Source organism: Ursus americanus, chromosome 31, assembly GCF_024610735.1.
Source record: "Ursus americanus isolate L20-20 chromosome 31, mUrsAme1.1.p, whole genome shotgun sequence".
In the NCBI taxonomy this organism is placed as follows: domain Eukaryota; kingdom Metazoa; phylum Chordata; class Mammalia; order Carnivora; family Ursidae; genus Ursus; species Ursus americanus.
In genome coordinates, this window is record NC_142157.1 from 8890182 (window position 1) to 8910772 (window position 20591).

At 35.3% G+C, this 20591-nt stretch overlaps 1 protein-coding gene across 7 annotated transcripts in view; it reads left to right on the forward strand.

The window, feature by feature from the left end:
* ZNF438 (zinc finger protein 438) overlaps positions 1-20591 on the forward strand; it is a 172311-nt gene that overhangs the window by 92084 nt on the left and 59636 nt on the right. For 3 of the 7 annotated variants that reach the window (XM_087857570.1, XM_087857568.1, XM_087857569.1), the window contains one exon: positions 291-446. The exons of the other annotated variants lie outside the window; for them this stretch is intronic. In XM_087857570.1, the coding sequence (XP_087713696.1) occupies positions 385-446 (62 nt within the window). In that variant the 5' untranslated portion in view covers positions 291-384. The remainder of the gene's footprint in view (positions 1-290; positions 447-20591) is intronic. 7 annotated transcript variants of the gene reach the window in all.

Below are 20591 nucleotides of genomic sequence, written 5' to 3' on the forward strand. Positions count from 1 at the left end.
GAGCTGATGTTCAAAGATAAATTTGAGGGAGAAATCATTAGCGACGCAACCCAGCAAGTCCAATAGCAGCTCACTGATGCAAGAGAAAATGGGAGAGAATAATCCAAGAAATAATAGAAGACCATTTTCTAGAACAGGAAGAAAGGTAAGCCTTAAAGTTTCCAGAGAAGGACAAAAATTGTCATATGCAAAGTGTTTTGAATAAAAGCAAACAAGAGACTTTTCGACGTAAGTGCTGCTATGGAAACATCTAAATTTGTGAAGTATTTCCTTTTTTCTTTTTTTTAAAGATTTATTTATTTATTTGAGAGAGAACGGCCGGGAGAGGGAGAGAGAGAATCTCAAGCAGACTCCCCCCTGAGATCAATGACCTGAGCTGAAATCATGAGTCCTTTTGCTCTACTGACTGAGCCACCCAGGCATCCTGTGAAGTGTATTTTTAAGAGGTAATTTTTATCATAACAAAAAATTTCATCATAACAAAAAAAAATCTCTTCCTTTACCTGAGAGTTGTTGTCAAACATCTCTAAGTAGTTTCCTTAAATGGTTTAAAAAAAAAAATTTTATTTACAACTTTCCATCATTTAGACTTACTGAAATTTTTGTATAATCTGAGGTATACCTATCATTTTTTCTTTCAGAGATTTGTGGTATGTTCATGGTACTTGTTCTTGTTTTTCTTTTTTTTTTTTTTTTTGATTCATTAATTCACCCAGGAGTATTAGTGTGAACTTTTCTCAAGATACAGTGGTGTTGATATTTCTTGTTTTATATAGTAGTCCAACATCTATCCGTAGTTTTATAATCAGTGACAATCGATAACTGTGATTGAGTTAGAAACTCGCTGGTAATACTAGGGTTTGTGACAGCAGGACTTGCAAAATATTTGCCATTTTTTCTTCATGCCAGAATCTAGTGATTTCAAGAGACAGTGTTTGGTCCTTACTCTCTTAAGGTGTTTGATTCTTATTTTTATACATGTTTAAAGCTGAATAATTATGACTAATAAAGTATTATGTAGAATATTAGTTTTTATCTTCTCTCAATGAGGAAGACAAGGTCCTGAATGGGATTTTCTTCTGAAAGTTAGAAGGGGCATCAAAAGTTGAAATTCAGCAGATATATTTTTCAAATTTTAATTATTTGAAAAAATAATGTTTTTAGGATACAGCGAATATTGTTGACTGTATAGCTAATAAAATATTTTATTATGGTATCTTTAGATTAAAAGTTACTCCAGGGGCGCCTGGGTGGCTCAGTCATTAAGCCTCTGCCTTCGGCACAGGGCGTGATCCCGGCGTTATGGGATTGAGCCCCACATCAGGCTCCTCCGCTATGAGCCTGCTTCTTCCTCTCCCACTCCCCCTCCTTGTGTTCCCTTTCTCTCTGGCTGTCTCTCTGTCAAATAAATAAATAAAATCTTTAAAAAAAAAAGTTACTCCAAATTGCATTTTTGTTTTTAAAATATTTTTACTTTTAGTCTGTACAGACAATAAAATAATTGAAATTTTTAGGTGCAGTGCCGTTTTCCCTTTCTTTTTGAATTAGTTTCTAAAGCCTAATGAAATGGAAGGTAATTGTCTTTTCCAGTTTAAAAAAAAAGTTCTATTTTATTCCTTAATGTACTTTAATGAAACCAAAATAATATAGAAAAATCAAGAAATGAAAGAGTGCCAGGATTTTTCTTGCCAATATAACTTTTTAAAATTGTGCTGAGTTGCTTTTGCTATAAAAGCAGACCAACTAGCTTATTATGTATTCTCTAGGTAGTGACATTTTATAGAGGATTTTTGTAGTTCTTTTGGTTCAGTGAGGTCAGGAACTTTAAATTAGAATTATTAGAACTGGAAGGCATCCTTTTATTCACATTCTAAGTGAGGGAACTGAAGTCCTGAGAAACATGATTTATCCAGCGTCACAAAGCTAATAGTGAAGGTTGGAAGAGAATCATGGCCTCCTGGCGGTCAGTTCAGTGATCTTTGTAAAAGACTTTTTGGATTTATTCTCACAACCATCACGTTATGTGCAATGCCCATAATTTATTGCACTGGGCCCAGTTAGCAAATTACAAGTTTATGATTAATTTCCTAAAGCTGAGGGAACATTTAGAATTAGGAATATTGACAGTGACAAAAACAGGAGATGGCAAGGATTTTTGCCTAGGATAGAAGATACCCCTTGATTAGACTATGGTCCTCCTCTTCTCTAGAAGGAATTCCATTGTTCATTATTCTGTAGGACATAATTCTGGCTTCAGAAGGTTCTTCCTTGTTTATTTTCCTCCAAGGTCAATTTATGTGGACATTGGGGAATATGTCCTCCTTGGAGGTTATGTAAATCCTCCTTTCTCCCTTCCTCCCTCCCTCCCTCCCTCCCTCCCTTTCTTTCTCCTCTTCTCTTCTCTTCCCTTCCCTCCCCTCCCCTCCCCTCCCCTCCCCTCCCCTCCCCTCCCCTTCCCTCCTCCCCTCCCCTCCCTTCCCCTCCCCTCCCCTCTTCTCTCCTCTCCTTCTCTTCCCCTGTGATTTTGGCTGCATGAGCTTTGTTTGAAGGGTGAAAGGCTTATAGGCAAGACCTATGGGGTTTTTGGTCAATGTTATTCCCTCAGAAACTTAATTAGCCCTCATCTGTCTTTTTGTAGTTAATTCCATGTGCTAGTAATAGAGTGACTACATGTCCCAGTCTGGCAGAGGGAGTCTTAGTTTATAGATATCTCTTGTGCTTGGTAAGTGATAATTCCCTCTTTCACTGTCAAAACTATCCCAGTTTGGACAATAAATTATATGGTCTCTCTAACCAAAAAGCACACCAAAAAAATCCCAGCCTGTTTTATTCCTTTGCTTTCTTTCTCCTAGTCTTCCCTCTCTCATCTTTCTGGGTGCTGTCATATGGCCATCTATAATAGGCTTCATGGGAAGTAACATACTTAACCTGTCTGCAGCAAGGCTGACTCCCTCTGTTTACCTGAGAAAACCTAACGGCCATTTTTAGTCACAACTTTTTGGCCTTCTCTCTCTTACTGTGTGAAATCCAGAAGCAGTCAGTGTTTCTAACCCTTGGGGCCCCCAAATTTCTGGATTCTCTGTTCTCTCTCATTTTTTTCTGTCCAATCTGTTGGTTCTTGCCTTTGTACATTCCTTGCTTGTAAATTCTCAAGAAAAGCAGCCAGTAATATTGTTATTCTAGTATTCTGTTTTCCATCTCCTTTACCCTACAGCTATACACTTGGTGTGCCTTTGAAGCTGTCTCAGGCATTAAAAAAAAAAAAATGACGTATAATTTATATACAGTAAACACACAGCTCTTACGCATTCAGTTCAGTGAGTTTTGACAATTTTATACACCTGTAAAAACCACTGCCCCAAATAAGCTATAGAACACTTCCATTACCCCAGATGTTTGCTCCTTTCCAGTTAATTCCCTGCTTTGCTCCCCTGGAGGCAACCACTTTTTTACTTCTATCACAGTTTCTTTTTGGCAAACAATATTTTTATTACGTTTTTGTGACTACATGACATAACTATCTTCCCATCCTTTACTCAGTTTCTTTATTTCCTGCTGCCTGGCTGCTAAGCAGTTGCCATATATTTCAGATTTTCTGTTTGGTCTGTACCCCACTTAAAGATACCATTTTTCACCATATTAGTGAAAACTACCTGCTGTAATAAATGGACTCCAAAACATATGGTAGATTAAACCTAAGTAAAGTGTATTTATTGCTAATAACCAGGGTATTGAAGGTTTTCCTGATTGATAGGTGACTTTCTGTAACGTGGGCCTTTGAGTTCTCTGGCACCTGGGGAAAGAGGAGGAACACACTTCACATGCTTCTGAAAAGTTCAGATTGAACCTGAGAACTGACAGTCTGCCACTTGCGCTGACATCCATCTGGGGAAAACTGTTCACAAGGCCACACCTGGTGTAATGGGTGGGGGAGGAAGGTTTGGAAATGTAGACTCTGGCTAGGCAGCCACTTCTCAGTGACAGCTCCACCCTGTGACACAGGGGGAAGGTAAAGTTTGGACAGTGTTAATTGTCTGCAGGTTAACATGGTTAATGGCACAGCTTTTATTTTGTTCTAATACCAATACCATATTGCTTTTCTTTTTTGTCCTCATGTTACTTCCTTTTCTTTGTGTTATACTCTTTTATGCCTTTTGAACAAACATTTCAGTATTTAAAACTAAAAAAAACCCACAATAATATTGCTCTCTCTGTGGGGATGTTCAAAATAAAAGCCACTAACTGCTTTTTAGAGTCTGGTGAAATTAAGATTACCTCTGGCCATGAACAGAGATAATTAAGTCTTTTTTTGAAGTTTTTAATTGTAATTCCAGTATGGTTAACATACAGGTTATATTAATATGTTTCAGGTATACAATACAGTGATTCAGCAATTCTATATACATTAGTGCTCCTGAAGATAAGTGTACCCTTTAATCCCCATCACCTATTTTATCCATCCCCCCATTCATCTGTCCTCCAGAAACCATCAGTTCTCTATAGCTAAAAGTCTGTTTCTTGGTTTGTCTTTTTATTCGTTTGTTTTGTTTCTTAAATTCCACATATGAGTGAAATCACATGGTATTTGTTTCTCTGACTTACTTTGCTTAGCATTATACTCTCTAGCTCCATCCATGTTGTTGCAAATGGCAAGATTTCATTCCCTTTGATGGCTGAATAATATTCCATTTTGTGTGTAGATGTGTGTATGCGTGCGTGTGCGTGTGTGTGTGTGTATGTGTGAGATATATCACTTCTTTATCTACTCATCTATCGATGGATAACTAGGTTGCTTCCATAACTTGGCTCTTATAGATAATGCTGCAATAAACATAGGGGTACATATGACTTTCAAATTAGTGTTTTTGTATTTTTGGGGTAAATACCCAGTAGTGCAATCACTGGATTATAAGGTAGTTCTATATTTAGTTTTTTTAGGAACCTCCATTCTGTTTTCCACAGTGGCTGCACCAGTTTCTATTCCCACCAGCAGTGCACAAGGGTTCCTTTTTCTCCACATCCTCGCCAACACGTGTTACTTCTTGTGTTTTTGATTTTAGCGGTTTTGGCAGGTGTAAAGCGATATCTCATTGTGGTTCTGATTTGCATTTCCCCGGTAATGATGTTGAGCATCTTTTCATGTGTCTCCTAGCCACATCTGGATATCTTCTTTGAAGAAATGTCCGTTCATGTCTTCTGCGCATTTTTTAATTGGGCTATTTGGGTTTTGGGTGTTGAGTTGTGTAAGTTCTTTATGTATTTTGGATACTAACCTATTATTGGATATGTCATTTGCAAATATCATCTCCCGTTTAGTAGATTGTCTTTTACTTTTGTTGATTGTTTCCTTCACTGTGCAGAAACTTTTGATTCTGATATAGTCTCAATAGTTCATTTTTGCTTTTATCTCCCTTGCCACAGGAGACATATTTAGAAAAAATGTTGCTACAGTGATGTCAGAGGAGACAATTTAAGCCTTAAAAGATAAGGATCCCTGATATCACCATTTGTATTCAAAATAGAATAGAATAGAGATTTTACCAGAGATCCTAGCCAGCAGAATAAGATGGGCGGTGGGGGGAGGAGGGAGAGGATCATAAAAGAAAAGGTGTAGGAATGGAAAGGAAGAAAAAAACACTGTCATTATTGGCAAATTGGTGTAATGGTCCATGTAGAAAATTTCCAGGACTCTACAGCTGAATTCCTAGAATTAACTGGAGGGTTTAACAAGGTTTTTGGATACAAAAGCAGTGTAAGTAAGCCAATGACATTTCTATAGACCAGCAATGGCAACAAAAAAAAACAGAATATAATTTTAAGAACATTTTATTCTGAAATAATTAACATCCCATGTGGCCATGCTATATGCTGTATTTTTTCAAAACTAAAAAATTGACATTGGTACAATAATGTTACTAAACTATGCCTTTATTCAGATTTTCCCAGTTTTTCTACTGATACCCTTTTTCTGTTTCAGGACCAAATCTGGGTAGCTATATCATTTTAGTCTACCCCAATTTGCAGCTATTCCTTGCTTTTTTCTTTTCAGAGCCCTGACACTTTTGAAGCATAGTGGTGAGGTCTTTGGTAGAATGGACCTCATGATTTTATGATACCATACAACGTAACATTATTGGTAATGTTAACCTTGACCACTTGCTTAAGGTAATATGTCAGGCTTCTCCGTAGTGAAGTTACTATAGTAAATTTAATTTTAAAATTACACAATTTACAATATAGAATGAAATATAGAACACAATATAAATCACGTTTTGATAAATCTAACAAATAATGTCTATGACCTTTATTGAGAAAGTTATAAACTTCTGTTGGACGTTAACTATGATCCAATTGAATGGAGAGAAATGCTGTATTAATATATTGGGAGACTAAATGTTGCAAAGATGTTAATTTTCCTAATGCACTTATAATCAAATTCCTAACAGAATTGGGGGGGGGGTAATATTACTACTACTACTACTACTGCTATTGATTATTGTTGTTGTTATTTTGGCGATGCCTAACATTATAATTCTGGATGTATGTGGAAGAGGAGTGGTCCAACACACATATGAAAAGATGCTCAACATCACTCATTATCAGGGAAATTCAAATCAAAACTACAATAAGATATCACCTCAAACCTGTCAGAATGTCTAAAATCAACAACACAAAAAACAACAGGTGTTGGCAAGGATGTGAAGAAAAAGGAAACCTTGTGCACTGTTGGTGGGAATAGAAACTGGTGCAGCTACTGTGGAAAACAGTATGGAGGTTGATCAAAAAGTTAAAAATAGAACTACCCTACAATCCAGTAATTGCACTACTGGGTATTTACTGCAAAAATACAAAAATACTAATTCGAAAGGATATATGCATCCATATGTTCATTGCAGCATTATTTATGATAGCCAGATTATGGAAGCATCCATCAATAGATAAATGAATAAAGAAGATGTGTTTTATATATAAATAGTGGAATAATCCACTATATATGTATATATGAATACATTATATATATATAATATTCCATTATTATATATTATATATATTACAATATTCCATTGTATATATTATATATATACACGCATATATAAAATATTCCACTATATCCATAAAAAGTATGAAATATTGCCATTTGCAACATGTTTGGAGCTAGAGAGTATAATGCTAAGTGAAATAAGAGAAAGAGAAATACCATGTAATTTCACTCGTATATAGAATTTAAGGAAAAAAACAAATGAACAAAGGGAAAAAAAAGAGAGACAAAGCAAGAAACAGACTCTTAGCTATAGAGAACAAATTGATGATTACCAGAGGGGTGATGGGTGATGATAGGTGATAGGTGATGGGGATTAAGGAGACCACTTGTTGTGATGAGCACTGGCTGATAAATGGAATTGTTGAATCACTGTATTGTACAACTGAAATTAATGTAATGCTATGCTAACTATACTGGAATTAAAATAAAAACTTAATAAAAAAGAAATGAAAAAGAAAAAATATCATGTGATTATGTTCACAGATGTGAAAAAAGACATTAGAAGAAATCTGTAGAAAATTATATTTTAAAAAGTCAATCAATAAAACATGGGTATAAATTATTTTTACACAATGGTCTAAAAATTACAGAGACACTTCTGAAGAACAGTGTTTTTCTTGCCTTATGTAATGATTTAATATAAAACCTATTATTAAACCAGCGTAAGGATATACATGTTGGTCAGTGGAAAGAAAAGAGAATTCAGAAACAGATCCATTTATTTATGGAACTTAGATTTATGACAAAACTTGTAGATCATTAGGGAGAGAGATGGACAGATTTTTCAGTGTATGGTGCTAAGGCAAGAGATTGATTGCTCAGATGAAAGAGAATAATACTGGATTCCTATCTCACATCATACACAAAATGGGAAATGGTTAAACTATAACTTATAAATTAATTATAAGTAAACTTAATTGTAAAATTAGAAACAGAACTCAGGAAAGAAGTTGAAGGGAAAACAAAACTACTAAAGAAATGAAAACATAATTAGAAGGAGCGTAAGAAAAAAGAGACACTATAGAAAAATAGTGAGGTCATGGAGATTAGAAGTGAGAGAAGTGAGGGGTACCTGAGTGGTTCAGTTGGTTAAGTGTCCAACTCTTGATCTCAGTTCAGGTCTTGATCTCAGGGTCGTGAGTTCAAGACCCAGTGTGGACACTGGGTGTGGAGCCTACTTAAAAAAAAAAAAAAAGCAGAAATGAGAGAAGTGAGCCAAGTCAAATACACATTTAAAAGAGTGATATAACCCCTTTAATTTTAAAATATTAGTGTTTACAATATGCCAGAACTACATCATTCATTAACTTCTCTCATCCTGCTGAGTTAGGTGCCAGAAATCATAAAGTGACCTATAAATTATTATAATTATCTACTGACAACTCAATTTCTCAATCACTTGTAGAAAGCAAAGAATTGGAAACCACCTGACTCGCAGAGGGATTTATTTTCACTTTGTTTGGGGAAGTTTATCAAAAAGGGTTAATTAAGATTTATCAAAAGACTATTAAAACTTATTATTCTTTGCTTACAGGTACCTTGTTTAACCCAAAATACTTAGAGCTGTTTAGAAACATTATTACTTTTCATACATATTTTCCAATTTACAGTTTTTTAGAGTAATTTTTGTCTTAACGTTAAGTCTGAAATGTATTTTTTATCAAAACCTTGCAGCTATAAATGTAGATCATTCACTTTAAGGAAAATGGTTGTCATTTAATCTAATCGACAAAGCTAGTCTTCAGTTTCAAGTTTATCTTTCAAATCAGACTTCCTCTGTGGGTGAAAGTCCAACTTGATTTTTCAGCTCAAATAAATATGTTAATATATGTCTCCATGACAACCATCACACAGCTGAATTCTAATTCTAATATAGATAAATAGATAAGGCACAGAGCCTTACTATGCGTTGCCTAGATACAGTAAGATACTGCTGCCATCAATATTTCTTTGCTTTGTGTTCACTAAAGTCTTCCAAAGTTGAGGTAATTCTTTTATAATAATAATAGTATGGAAGATGTAAGGTCCTTAAGTAAAAATGCCCTCATTACTGCTTCATTTTACTATATATCTGAACTTATACTAATGTAGGCCCATATAGTCCATTTCTTAATAAAATACATATGTTATTTGTATGTATACATGATGGGGGATAAACAAATCCTTATTGTACTGATTTGATTAAAGGGAGGATTTACAGGTTTGACATTCTGGAGAGTTTTTATATTCTGTGGAAATGCACTAGTTGGGATTAATGAGTGGTATGCATTTCTTTTGTAAAGTGGGAAAAGTGATTGTGAAGGAGGCGAGGAAGAAATGAGAAAGAAGCTGGCTTGATATCTCAGCTACAGGTATATTTGCCGAAAGATCAGTAGTAGAAAAGATGGAAGTTGATGATCTGGAATTTGATTGCCTTAAAACTGTCTGTGCCAACATATCTCTCGGAAAGTCTTCACGTAGCCCCATTACCTGAACTTATAGACTGGTATAGAAGACAGGCAGAGCAGATCCATCATATGTATAATTGCAGACACAATAACCAAGCTAATGAAGTAAAATTAATGCTTAGAGATTAAACTTTTCTAAAATAAAAGACAACTAGAATCTGAAGATTGAAAGGGCATACTGTGTTACTGGGTTTTTATAGTAAAGTTGCTGGACTTCAGAGGTCAAGTAAGATTTTTGGGGTGGGTGGGTGGAGCCTGGCAAATAGGTTGAGTCATTTATAGAAAAATTATGTTGGCTTCAGATTTCATTCAGTGTAAGATTTCATACAATAGAGTATACTTAAAAGATTTTTGAGAAAAGAATAGGTAAGAAAGAACTGATCAATTTCTCAAGCCTTTGGGTTTTCCAAGAACTAGGAAAGAATCACAACTTTTCAGCAGTCTCATCGATAGGAGGGATCTAAGACAAAATGTTTGAGAAAATCAACACATGAGTATACTTGTTTTGCTACCAGTTTGACTTCTTAAACATAAGGATGAACCAATAAGTTTATATGTTACCAATCTCCAAAGATTAGTTCATGATGAAGTAGAATCTTGGGCATCAACTTTGCTGATAACTGTGCTGTGAGTGCAGTTATCAAAAATCTTCCCCAGAAACATTTACTTTACTTTTTTCTAGGTAAAACAAATCAAATCTGTGAAAGACCTTGTTATGTTTAAGTTAGAAAAAGTCTGAATATGTTTGGGTTGGTAAGAAAATAAAAAACATACCACCACCCCTGTCAATTGGGAACAAAACAACATAGTTTGTGAGCTGTGGTAAAAAAAAAATAAGTATCCTACATTGCTTTTTGAAAAGCCATCTGAAGAAGTATATTGTATATATTTTTTCAGGTGTAAAAAGATTCGGTGTCTAAACCAAGTTTTCTCCTGCCTATATACTCTGGTATTTCTATTCTTGACTTCTGTGGTTGATAGCAACAGATAAGAAAATACAAGACTGCAATAAGTTTATCTGCAAGAGTGCTCTTTGCTTCTTGTACTTCAGCCAGAGTGTTGGATATCCAGGCCATGAATTGGGTTCTTCGGTTTGATTGTCTGGAGGCAGCCAGTTCATATTTACAGAGGAGATAGACCTGCCAAATAGATGATGAAGCTTTATTAATTTTGCTTCTCCCAGAAAATTTAAAAAAAAAAAAAAAGGATGGTATAGCAGCTTATTGAGAAGAAGGTGCCTATGAAGGAAATAAAAATCCAGAAAAACATACGGATATCTAGAAGGAAAAAAAAACCCCAAAATGGAGTCATTTTTAGCCCAAGATCAACAATTAGAAGAAAGAGCTCACAGGTGTTTTGTTTTCTACATGTGTTAGTATATATGATGAGTGGTGAAGAAGCATTTGATTTGAGTAAAAGTTATCTTTACACAGCTGTGTGACATCTCTTGTTCTTGCTGTGACACCATGGGTACGATTTCTTCAGAATGTAGAAAGAACTGGCTAAAGAATTATTAATGAGCCTAGGGCTCTGTCTCTTACCAATGACTAAGTAAAATTTAGAGCTTATTTCAGTGAGAAAATGTCCATCCTTCAGGCAGGTAGAAAGATACCAGAAGCAGAAGAAGAGTACAGGCTGGCCAGTGATATTAATAGTAAAGGGAAGAGGAGGAGGAAGAGAGGCAGATGAGGGGGAAACTGGAAGAAAAAGTGGTAAAAACAAAAAGGTCTCCTAATACTGATGAGACACAGTCTGCTTCTAATACTGATGAGGCACAGAAAAATCAAAGAAATCACAGAAACAGAGTAATGAAAACACTTGAAGTGAATAAGAAAATTATGTTTACTAATGAAGGGAGGTTGGCTCACCAGTGACCACCAATGTAGAAATGTATTGTGAATGAGACTAAGGAAGAGGATTATACCAGTAGCAACCTTAATAAAGCAAAAGAAAGGCTTTAGAAAGAGGACAAATTTGACTAAGAAGAGTATATGAAGAAAGTTAAGGAAAAGCATATGGAGAAAAGACTTAAAAAGAGAAGCCAAGAAGATAGCAGAGTGGAAGGACCCTGAGCTTATTACCCTGTTCCACATTTACAACTAGATATCATCCAAGGCAATAAACCAGAGAGTAATCTGAAGACTGGAGGAACAAACTCCACAACTAAATGCATCTGAAAGGAAGGTTGGAAAGATGGAGGGAGGCTGCCTGCAAGACGGAGAGAGCTGCGTGCATGGATATGGCAGAGAAATGGGCTCTTGCAACAGGGAGCTCACACAGGGAAGCCTAATCCCCACAGCATTTGGCTTTAAAAACCAGAGAGACTGAATTGGAGTTTGTAAAACCAGTGGGACTTGGAGCCTGGAGCTTTAAATTTAGTCAGTGGACTTAGTGCGTGAGCCAAGAGGGTGAGTGATAGCTGGGTTTCTGCCCTTAAAGAGACAGCAGCCTGCATGGAGAGGCAACATAAAAACAGCAGTTTACACAAAGTCAGGGGCAAACAGGAGACAGATATGTTTATACTGATTTCAGAGCATGTTGGGGGACTTCTCTGAAAACAAGGGAGCTGGCAGGTGCCATTTTCTCCCCCATCCCCCCAGCATAAACAGAGGCACCTGAAGGAGGCAGCACTGCACAGACACCAGCTACCTAACCTGCCAGCAGTGGGCCATGCCCATGAGTTCTGCCGAGTACTCACCCACTCTAAGCCTGCTAGCCTTGGCCCTGAGCTCAGGGCAAATTTTGTTAAAGCCCTTCACACAACCCTTGCAGCTGCTGAGTGCACAGCTGCTGGTCCACACTGTACCCAACTGCTGCACCATGTCCAGCCTTGTGCCCCCGGCTACCCTGGTGCACAGACCCCACATTGTCTAATGGTCTAAAACCTTTGGGATGCAGCAAAAGCAGTTCTAAGAGGGAAGTTTATACCAATGTAGTCCTACTTCAAGAAGCAAGAAAAATCTCAAATAACCTGACTTTGGACATATAGGAGCTAGAAACAGAATGACAAACAAAACCTAAAACCAACAGAAGAAAGAAAATAATAAAGATTAGAGCAGAAATAAATGATACAGAAACTAAAAAAATACAATAGAATGGATCGATGAAACCAGGAGCTGTTTCTTTGAAAAAAAATCAATAAAATTTATAAACTTCTAGCCAGTCTTACCAAGAACAAAAGAGAAAGGACTGAAATAAAAATGAGAAAGGAGAAATAACAACCAGTACAACAGAAATATAGACAGTTATAAGAGAATAATTATAAACTCTATGCCAACAAATTGGACAACCTAGAAGAAATGGATAAATTCCTAGAAACATGTAAACTACGAAAACTGAACCAGGAAGAAATAGAAAATTTGAACAGACTGATAACCACCAAAGGAATTGAATCAGTAATCAAAAAACTCCCAACAAACTAAAGTCCAGGACCAGATAGCTTCACAGGTGAATTCTATTAAATATTTAAAGAAGAGCTAATTACCTTTTCTTCTAAAACTATTCCAAAAAATAGAAAAGGAAGGAAAACTTCCAAATTCATTCCATTGGCCAGCATTATCCTAATACCAAAACTGGACAAAGACAACACTAAAAAAGAAAATTATGGACCAATATCCCTGATGAACATAGATGCAAAAATCCTCAATAAGATACTAGCAAACTGAATCCAACAATACATTAAAAAAATCACCATGATCAAATGGGATTTATTCTTGGGTTGTAAGGGTGGTTCAGTTTTTACAAATTGATGTGATACACCACATCAATAAGAGAAAGGATAAAAACCATATATGATCATTTCAACAGAGACAGAAAAAGCATTTTACAAAGTACAACTTCCATTCGTGGTAAAAACCCTCAAGAAAATAGGTTTAGAGGGAACATATTTCAACATAATAAAGGTTATATATGAAAAACCCATAGTTAACATCATCCTCAATGGGGAAAAACTAAGAGCTTTTCCTCTAAGATCAGGAATAAGACAAGGATGGGTACTCACATCACTTTTATTCAACATAGTAGAAGTCCTAGCCACAGGAATCAGACAGCAGAAAAAAATAAAAAGCATCCAATTGGTAAGGAATGAGTAAAACTTTCACAATTTGCATATGATGTAATAGTATATATAGAAAACCCAAAAGACTTCACAAAAAAATTCTAGAACTGATACACAAGTTCAGTAAAACTGCGGATGCAAAATCAATGTACAGAAATTCTATACACCAATAATGAAGCAGCAGAAAGAGAAATTAAAACAATCACATTTTCAGTTTCATCCAAAAAAATAAGATAGCTAGTAATAAAACTAACCAAAGAGGTGAAAGAACTGTACTCTGAAAACTATAAAACACTGATGAAAGAAATTGAATGTGACACAAAGAAATGGAAAGGCATTCCATGCTCATGGAGTGAAAGAACAAATATTGTTAAAATGTCTGTACTACTCAAAGCAGTCTACACATTTAATGCAATTCCTGTTAAAATACCAACAACATTTGTCACAGAACTAGAACAAACAATTCTAAAATTTGTATAGAACCACAAAAGACCCCAAATAGCCAAAGCAGTCTTGAAAAACAAAAGCAAAGCTGAAGGCATCATAATTCCAGACATTGTTATATTACCAAGCTGTAATAATCAAAACAGTATGATACTAGCCAAAAATAGATACCTAGATCAATAGAACAGAATAGAAAACCCACGCATAAACCCACAACTATATGATCAATTAATCTTCAACAAAGCAGGAAAGAATATCCAGTGGGAAAAGGATAGTCTCTTTAATAAATGGTGTTGGGAAAACTGAAGAGAAAAAAAAAAAAGATGACTTCTTATATCATACACAAAAATAAATTCAAAATGGATTGAAGGTGTAGATGTGAGATCTGAAGCCATAAAAATCCTAGAAGAGAACACAGATAGTAACTTCTTTGACATTGGCCATAGCAGTTTTTTTCTAGATATGTCTCCTGAGGCAAGGGAAACAAAAAGTAAAAATAAACTGTTGGGACTACATCAAAATAAAAAGCTTCTGTACGTTGAAGTGAATCACCAAAAGTAAAAGGCAACCTACAGAATGGGAGAAGATATTTGCAAATGACATATTCAATAAAGGGTTAGTGCCTAAAATACAATAAAGAACTGATACAGCTCAACATCCAAAAACCAAATAATCCAATTAAAAAATGGGCAGAAGGCATGAGCAGACAGACACATGAAAAGATGTTCATCATCACTTACCATCAGAGAAATGCAAATCAAAACTACAATGAGATATCACCTCACACCTGTCAGAGTGGCTAAAATCAACAACACAAAAAACAACAGGTGTTGGCAAGGATGTGAAGAAAAAGGAACCCTTGTGCACTGTTGGTGGGAATGCAAACTGGTGCAACCACCTTGGAAAACAGTATGGAGGTTTGTCAGAAAGTGAAAAATAGAACTACCCTACAATCCAGTAATCACACTAGTAGGTATTTACCCAAAGAATACAAAACACTAGTTCTAAGGTGTACATGTACCCGTATATTTATAGCATCATTGGTTACAAGAGCCAAATTACAGAAGCACCCTAAGTGCCTGCTGGTAGATGAATGGATAAAGAAGACGTGGAGTATTATTCAGCCATCAAAGGGAATGAAATCTTGCCTTTGCAACAGCATGGGTGGAGCTAGAGAGTATAATGCTAAGCAAAATAAGTCAGTCAGGGAAAGATAAATACCATATGATTTTACTCATGTGGAATTTAAGAAACAAAACAAATGAACAATGGGGAAAAGAGGAAGGGGGGTGCCTGGGTGGCCCAGCTGGTTAAGCTTCTGACTGTCAGTTTGGCTCAGATCAAGATCTCAGGGTCATGAGATTGAGCCCCGCATCAGACTCCATGCTCAATGTGGAGTCTGCTTGAGATTCTCCCTCTCCATCTGCCCTTCCTGCTCATGCTCTCTCTTTCTCTCCCAAATAAATAAATAAATAAATCTTAAAAAGAGAGAGAGAAACTAAGAAACAGACTCTTAATTATAGAGAACAAACGGATGGTTACTGATGGGGAGGAGAAGGGAGGATGGGTTAAGTAGGTGATGAGGATTAAGGAGGGCACTTGTCATGATGATGACTAGATGATGTATGGAATTGTTGAATCACTGTGTTGTACACCTGAAACTAATGTAACACTATATTAACTTAGCTGGATTCAAAATTAAAAAAAGGAAAGCCGAGAGGGATACCTTTTAGGGTTGGTGTGGTGATTTGATCTGTTCATTCTTAGATCCTGATAAATACAGATGTCTGAAGAATCAGGTAGTGAAGATATAGAGAATGAAATTAGTGATGCCAGGAAGAAGCAGAGAATGGGGAAAAGGGGTAATAGTGAAGTGGAAGAAGTGAAACAAACAAGGTGCAATAGAAACAAGGCCAAGTGGGAAACCTAAGAGCTTTTGGATACGGGCCTGTCTTTAGCAGAGACCAAAGATGCTTTGTCATGATTTTATGGGCCAGAAGTCAAAAAAACAGTTGGCTTTGGAATAGTTAACAAAGAGTCCATGCTTCAAGGATCAGGATTCTAGATAACTCTACACAGAGGTCATGATATATTTAACCCCCTTCTTGACCCATCATAATAAAGAAATTTCCTGATCCTATTTCCAGCGTGTATGCTCTTGGACTATATCCACTTCTTTATTTTACTGCCAGGTTGTGGAGTTCTTGTCCCATTTTTAGAAATTCTTGTCTTACTATACAGAATGTCCTGTGTTCTATTAGACAAATTGCTTGCAATATGATGTATTTAATATTTCCAAAGAGAGAGTATATGATGGAGCAGTCCTAATACGTAATGAGTATTTTTGAATTGAGATTATCAATAATAACCTATTTCCCATTTTTAATAAAATTACACAATATTTAAGAATACATTAAATAGGGCACCTGGGTGGCTCAATCGGTTGGGCGTCATGAACTTCGTTACTTTGGGGGTCAGGTAATACTACTCAGCAATAAAATGAAACAGAGTACGGATACCTACAACAACATGGATGAATCTCATACTAACTGAAAGAAGTCTTATACAAAAGAATACATACAGTACAATATTACATTTTTATGAAGTTCTAGTATGAGCAACTTTTAGGAGGGAAAAGAATAGAGTGGTTTTGTCTAGGGAATGGGCAGGAATTGACTGGGAAGGATTATGAAGGAACTTTCTTTGAGGTGATGGTAATGGTTTGGGTTACAAGGTATATGCATTTGTAAAAAATTCATGGAATGGTACACTTAAGATTGGTGCATTTTATTTTATGTAAATTTTACTTCAAAAGAGAGAAAAAAGAACTTTAAAAACATCACGAGGAGATACTATTTTATATTCACCAGATAGGCAGAAGTGTTGGCAAGGGAGTAGCCTCACCTCTCTCACCCTCGCTAGTAGTAGTATAAATTGGATCAACCATATAAAGCAGTTTGTCATTATCTAATAACTTGTGTGTATACCAACTAAACAATTCCATATTGAGGCATAGAAACTCTTGTAAATGTGCACAGAGAAACATATATGACAATATTCCAGAAAACTGAAAAGAACTGAGATATCCATCAACAGGAGAAGGCATACATTGTGCTATATTCAAACATACTGTCACGGGTGAATGTCACGAACATACAAGAATACTCCCAATATGATTCCAACCAGTATAATTTCATCCAAAATCTTGAAAAATTACATACTGTTGACTAGGGATAGTTTTCTTATAAAGGAAAGCAAAGAAACCAAATTCAGTGTATGGGAAGAAGGCATGGCAAGGAGGATTGGAATTGGAATGAAAAAGCCCATAAAGGCAACTTCAAAATTACTAGTAGGGTTTTATTCCCTAAAGTGGCTAGTGGGAAGAGTGTTTATTATTTTTCTTTATAACTTACACATGGCAAAATATTCTTTGATATATATTGAATATTTGATAATTTCATGAGGAACAAAATGTACATTTTAAAATTAAATCTAAGAATTTTTCATTAGCAATAATATGCAAAATTTAAGAAGTTAGCCATTTTTTCAAATGTTTATCAAATGCCTGTACACAGCCTGATAGGGATGTGACATTAGTTAAGCCCTTACTGGGAGGCTACCACTTTGGTAGCTGTATCTTAAAAATGAATTTAAAAACCACTGAGATCTAAAATGATGACAATCTTATATAGGTACAGCTTTGCCCTCACTCCCCTAGTGCTACTCCAGGGGACCTCTGAAGGCATACTTTTATGAATTGGAATGTCAGTTGAATTGTTCATTGACCAATCATAAAGGTACCTTATAATCAGGTCATGGAGAATGTGTCCCATAATTTATTTTCTTGAAACTTGACTATGATAAAAATTCTCAGGATGCTGTGGCTAACACATAGATCTTACTGTTCTTTTGTTGAATCTTAAACATTTTTGAGGTATTTATAGATTTTTCATTTCAACATTTCCTGCAAAATCTGTGAATATTTTTCATTACATCAACTTGGCAGAAAATAAAGGTTGAACTCTGTAGCTCTAATGTGGTCCTGAATTTGTAGCTTAAAATTAAAAGGGCTTACCCCAACCCTTTACTCTTTATAAGTATTCAAACATTCCTTTGGATGCCAAATAATAAATTCATAGTGCTACATATCCAGCAGGATGACAGTCTGGTTGCCTATATGAAGTATTTAAATATACCCAATTGCAATTCCAAAGCCTTATTGCTTCATTTATCACAGGAAGTGCCAGAGTTCTGAAATATTTTGTAAGAAAAGCTACTCTACTTGCATGAATTCTCATAGGAATGACCAAGACTATTATGCCAGTTCAATCCTAAGTATTGAAGTTAGGGTTCTAAATGATGTTTAATAGTATGATTTATTTTCTATCTTAAACTTTATAAGGCACAAAACAGATCCTATCCTTTCATATTGCTTTTTATTTTTCAAGCATCTGAGTGATGATAAAAATCTAAGCTTAAGACCTGTCAGATGATTTATGATATTTCATTTATTTTTCAAAGGATTGGGGTGTCACCAGTAAGCCTATTAGAATTGTAGGTTTAAAGTTGCTCAATTTTAAAAAAGACCAGCTGCATAAACAAGTGTGTTAGCTTTGTAATTTAATTCTATGTGATTTTTTTTTTTAATACTTCAAAGTACCAAAGAAGGCAGTTCTTCTTAGGTCATAAATACTTGTTTATGTCATTATGATCTCAAACTTTCAAGTACATTTCAAGATCTACTTTTTAAAATATTAATATGTTTTTATTGCATTCTTTACAACCTCAAGACATGTCTCCCTTTGTCTGCTGAAATCTGCCTTCCTTCATGGGCTGACACCAACTAAAGTGGAATGTAGATAAACTGGAGGAAGATTACTTTAAGAAATTGGAATTCTGTAATGGATAGGCAATTTAATAACTGTCTTTGAGAATGTGCTCTGAGCCCCTTGAAGCTATTTTTTAAATTAAACTTTTAAGTTTGGGGTAATTGTAAATTCCCATGTAGTTATAAGAAATAATAGGCACCCAATGTAATCTTTATGCATTTTCCCCAAAATGGTAACATCTAGAATACCATCCAGATGATACTTTGATACAATTCAGGTCTTATTCAGATTTCCCTAGTTTTACTTGAACTCATTTGCATATGTATACATTTAGTTTCTATGAACTTGTTATCACATGAGTAGCTTCCTTTATCTATCACAGTCAAGAAGAGAACAGTTCCATCACAAGGATTCTTCATGTTACCCCTTTATAACCATGCTCACCTACCCCATCCTCCCATCCCTAACCCCTGGCAACTACTCTATTTCTATAATTTTTTCATTTCAATAATGTTATATAAATGGAAACTTAGAGTATTAATCGTTTGGGATTGACTTTTTTATTTAGCATAATTCCCTTAATATTCATCCAAGTAATTGCATGCATCAGTAGTTTTTGTTTTTTATTGTTGAGTGGTATTTCATCAAAATCTACTTTGATTTTTAGTTTTCAAATACACACATGTAAAATGATAGGTAATTAAAATATCAGTTGACCAGTTTTTAAAAATGTTACAATTAACCTATTATTTAAAGTTATAGGTAAGTTTTTAGTGTCCTTTTAGTCATTTAGATTGGATTCATCTCTGTCTCGTCATACCAAGACCAGATGAATTGCTACCTGTATACTGAATATACTGAAGATATACTTCCAGTAGGAAAATAAAAGATAATTCTGTGTCCTACAAATAAGTCATTTTAATAAAAACTGGCAAGATTGGAGAAAATACATGTATACATATACACATATAGGAAATCCTGTCCTTTGTGGCAACAAACAGATGGATAGATCTGGAGGGCGTTATGCTAAGTGAAATAAGCCAGAGAGAGAAAGACAAGTGTGGAATCTAAGGAAGAAAAAGTTGAACTGATACACAAAGTTGAAAGTAGAAAAGTGGCTGACAAGGGCTGGGGTGTCTGGAAAATAGGGAGAGGTTGGTAAAAGGGTACAAACTGTCAGTTGTAAAATGGGTAAGGTCTGAGGATCTAATATATGCCCTGGTGACTATGGTGTATCATTCTGAAATTTGCTGAGCTAATAGAACTTAAATGTTCTCGCCAAAAAAGAGAGGGATTACATGTGTGAGATGATGATGTGTTAATTGACTCGATGGGGGGATACTTTCACAATGTATACATGTATCAATCACTACTTTGTATACTTTAAATATCTTGCAGTTTTGTCAACTATACTTCAGAACTGGAAAAAAAATTGTGATGATTTAAATTCTTTCATTGAAAGAATCTTCTGGTAACTCACGTGTTATCATACATCTTATTTATCCTACAAGACCTTTTTTCCACAAGCAAGACTTTAACTAGCTTTTTAAGGACAGAACCTTTATGTATCTAAGCAAGCTGTTCACTGTGTATACCCCAGAAGTAGTCACTAAATAAATAGTGAAAAAGTGCTGGACATTGCTGCTCTAATGATACTGTGGGACACATTTTATTTGATCAGGGATTTTTAATAAAATTTTATACTTTTTTGCAAACATTTACTAAATAGATAAGTGTTCTTATTTGAAGTAATAGTGACTCCCACCTTTTTG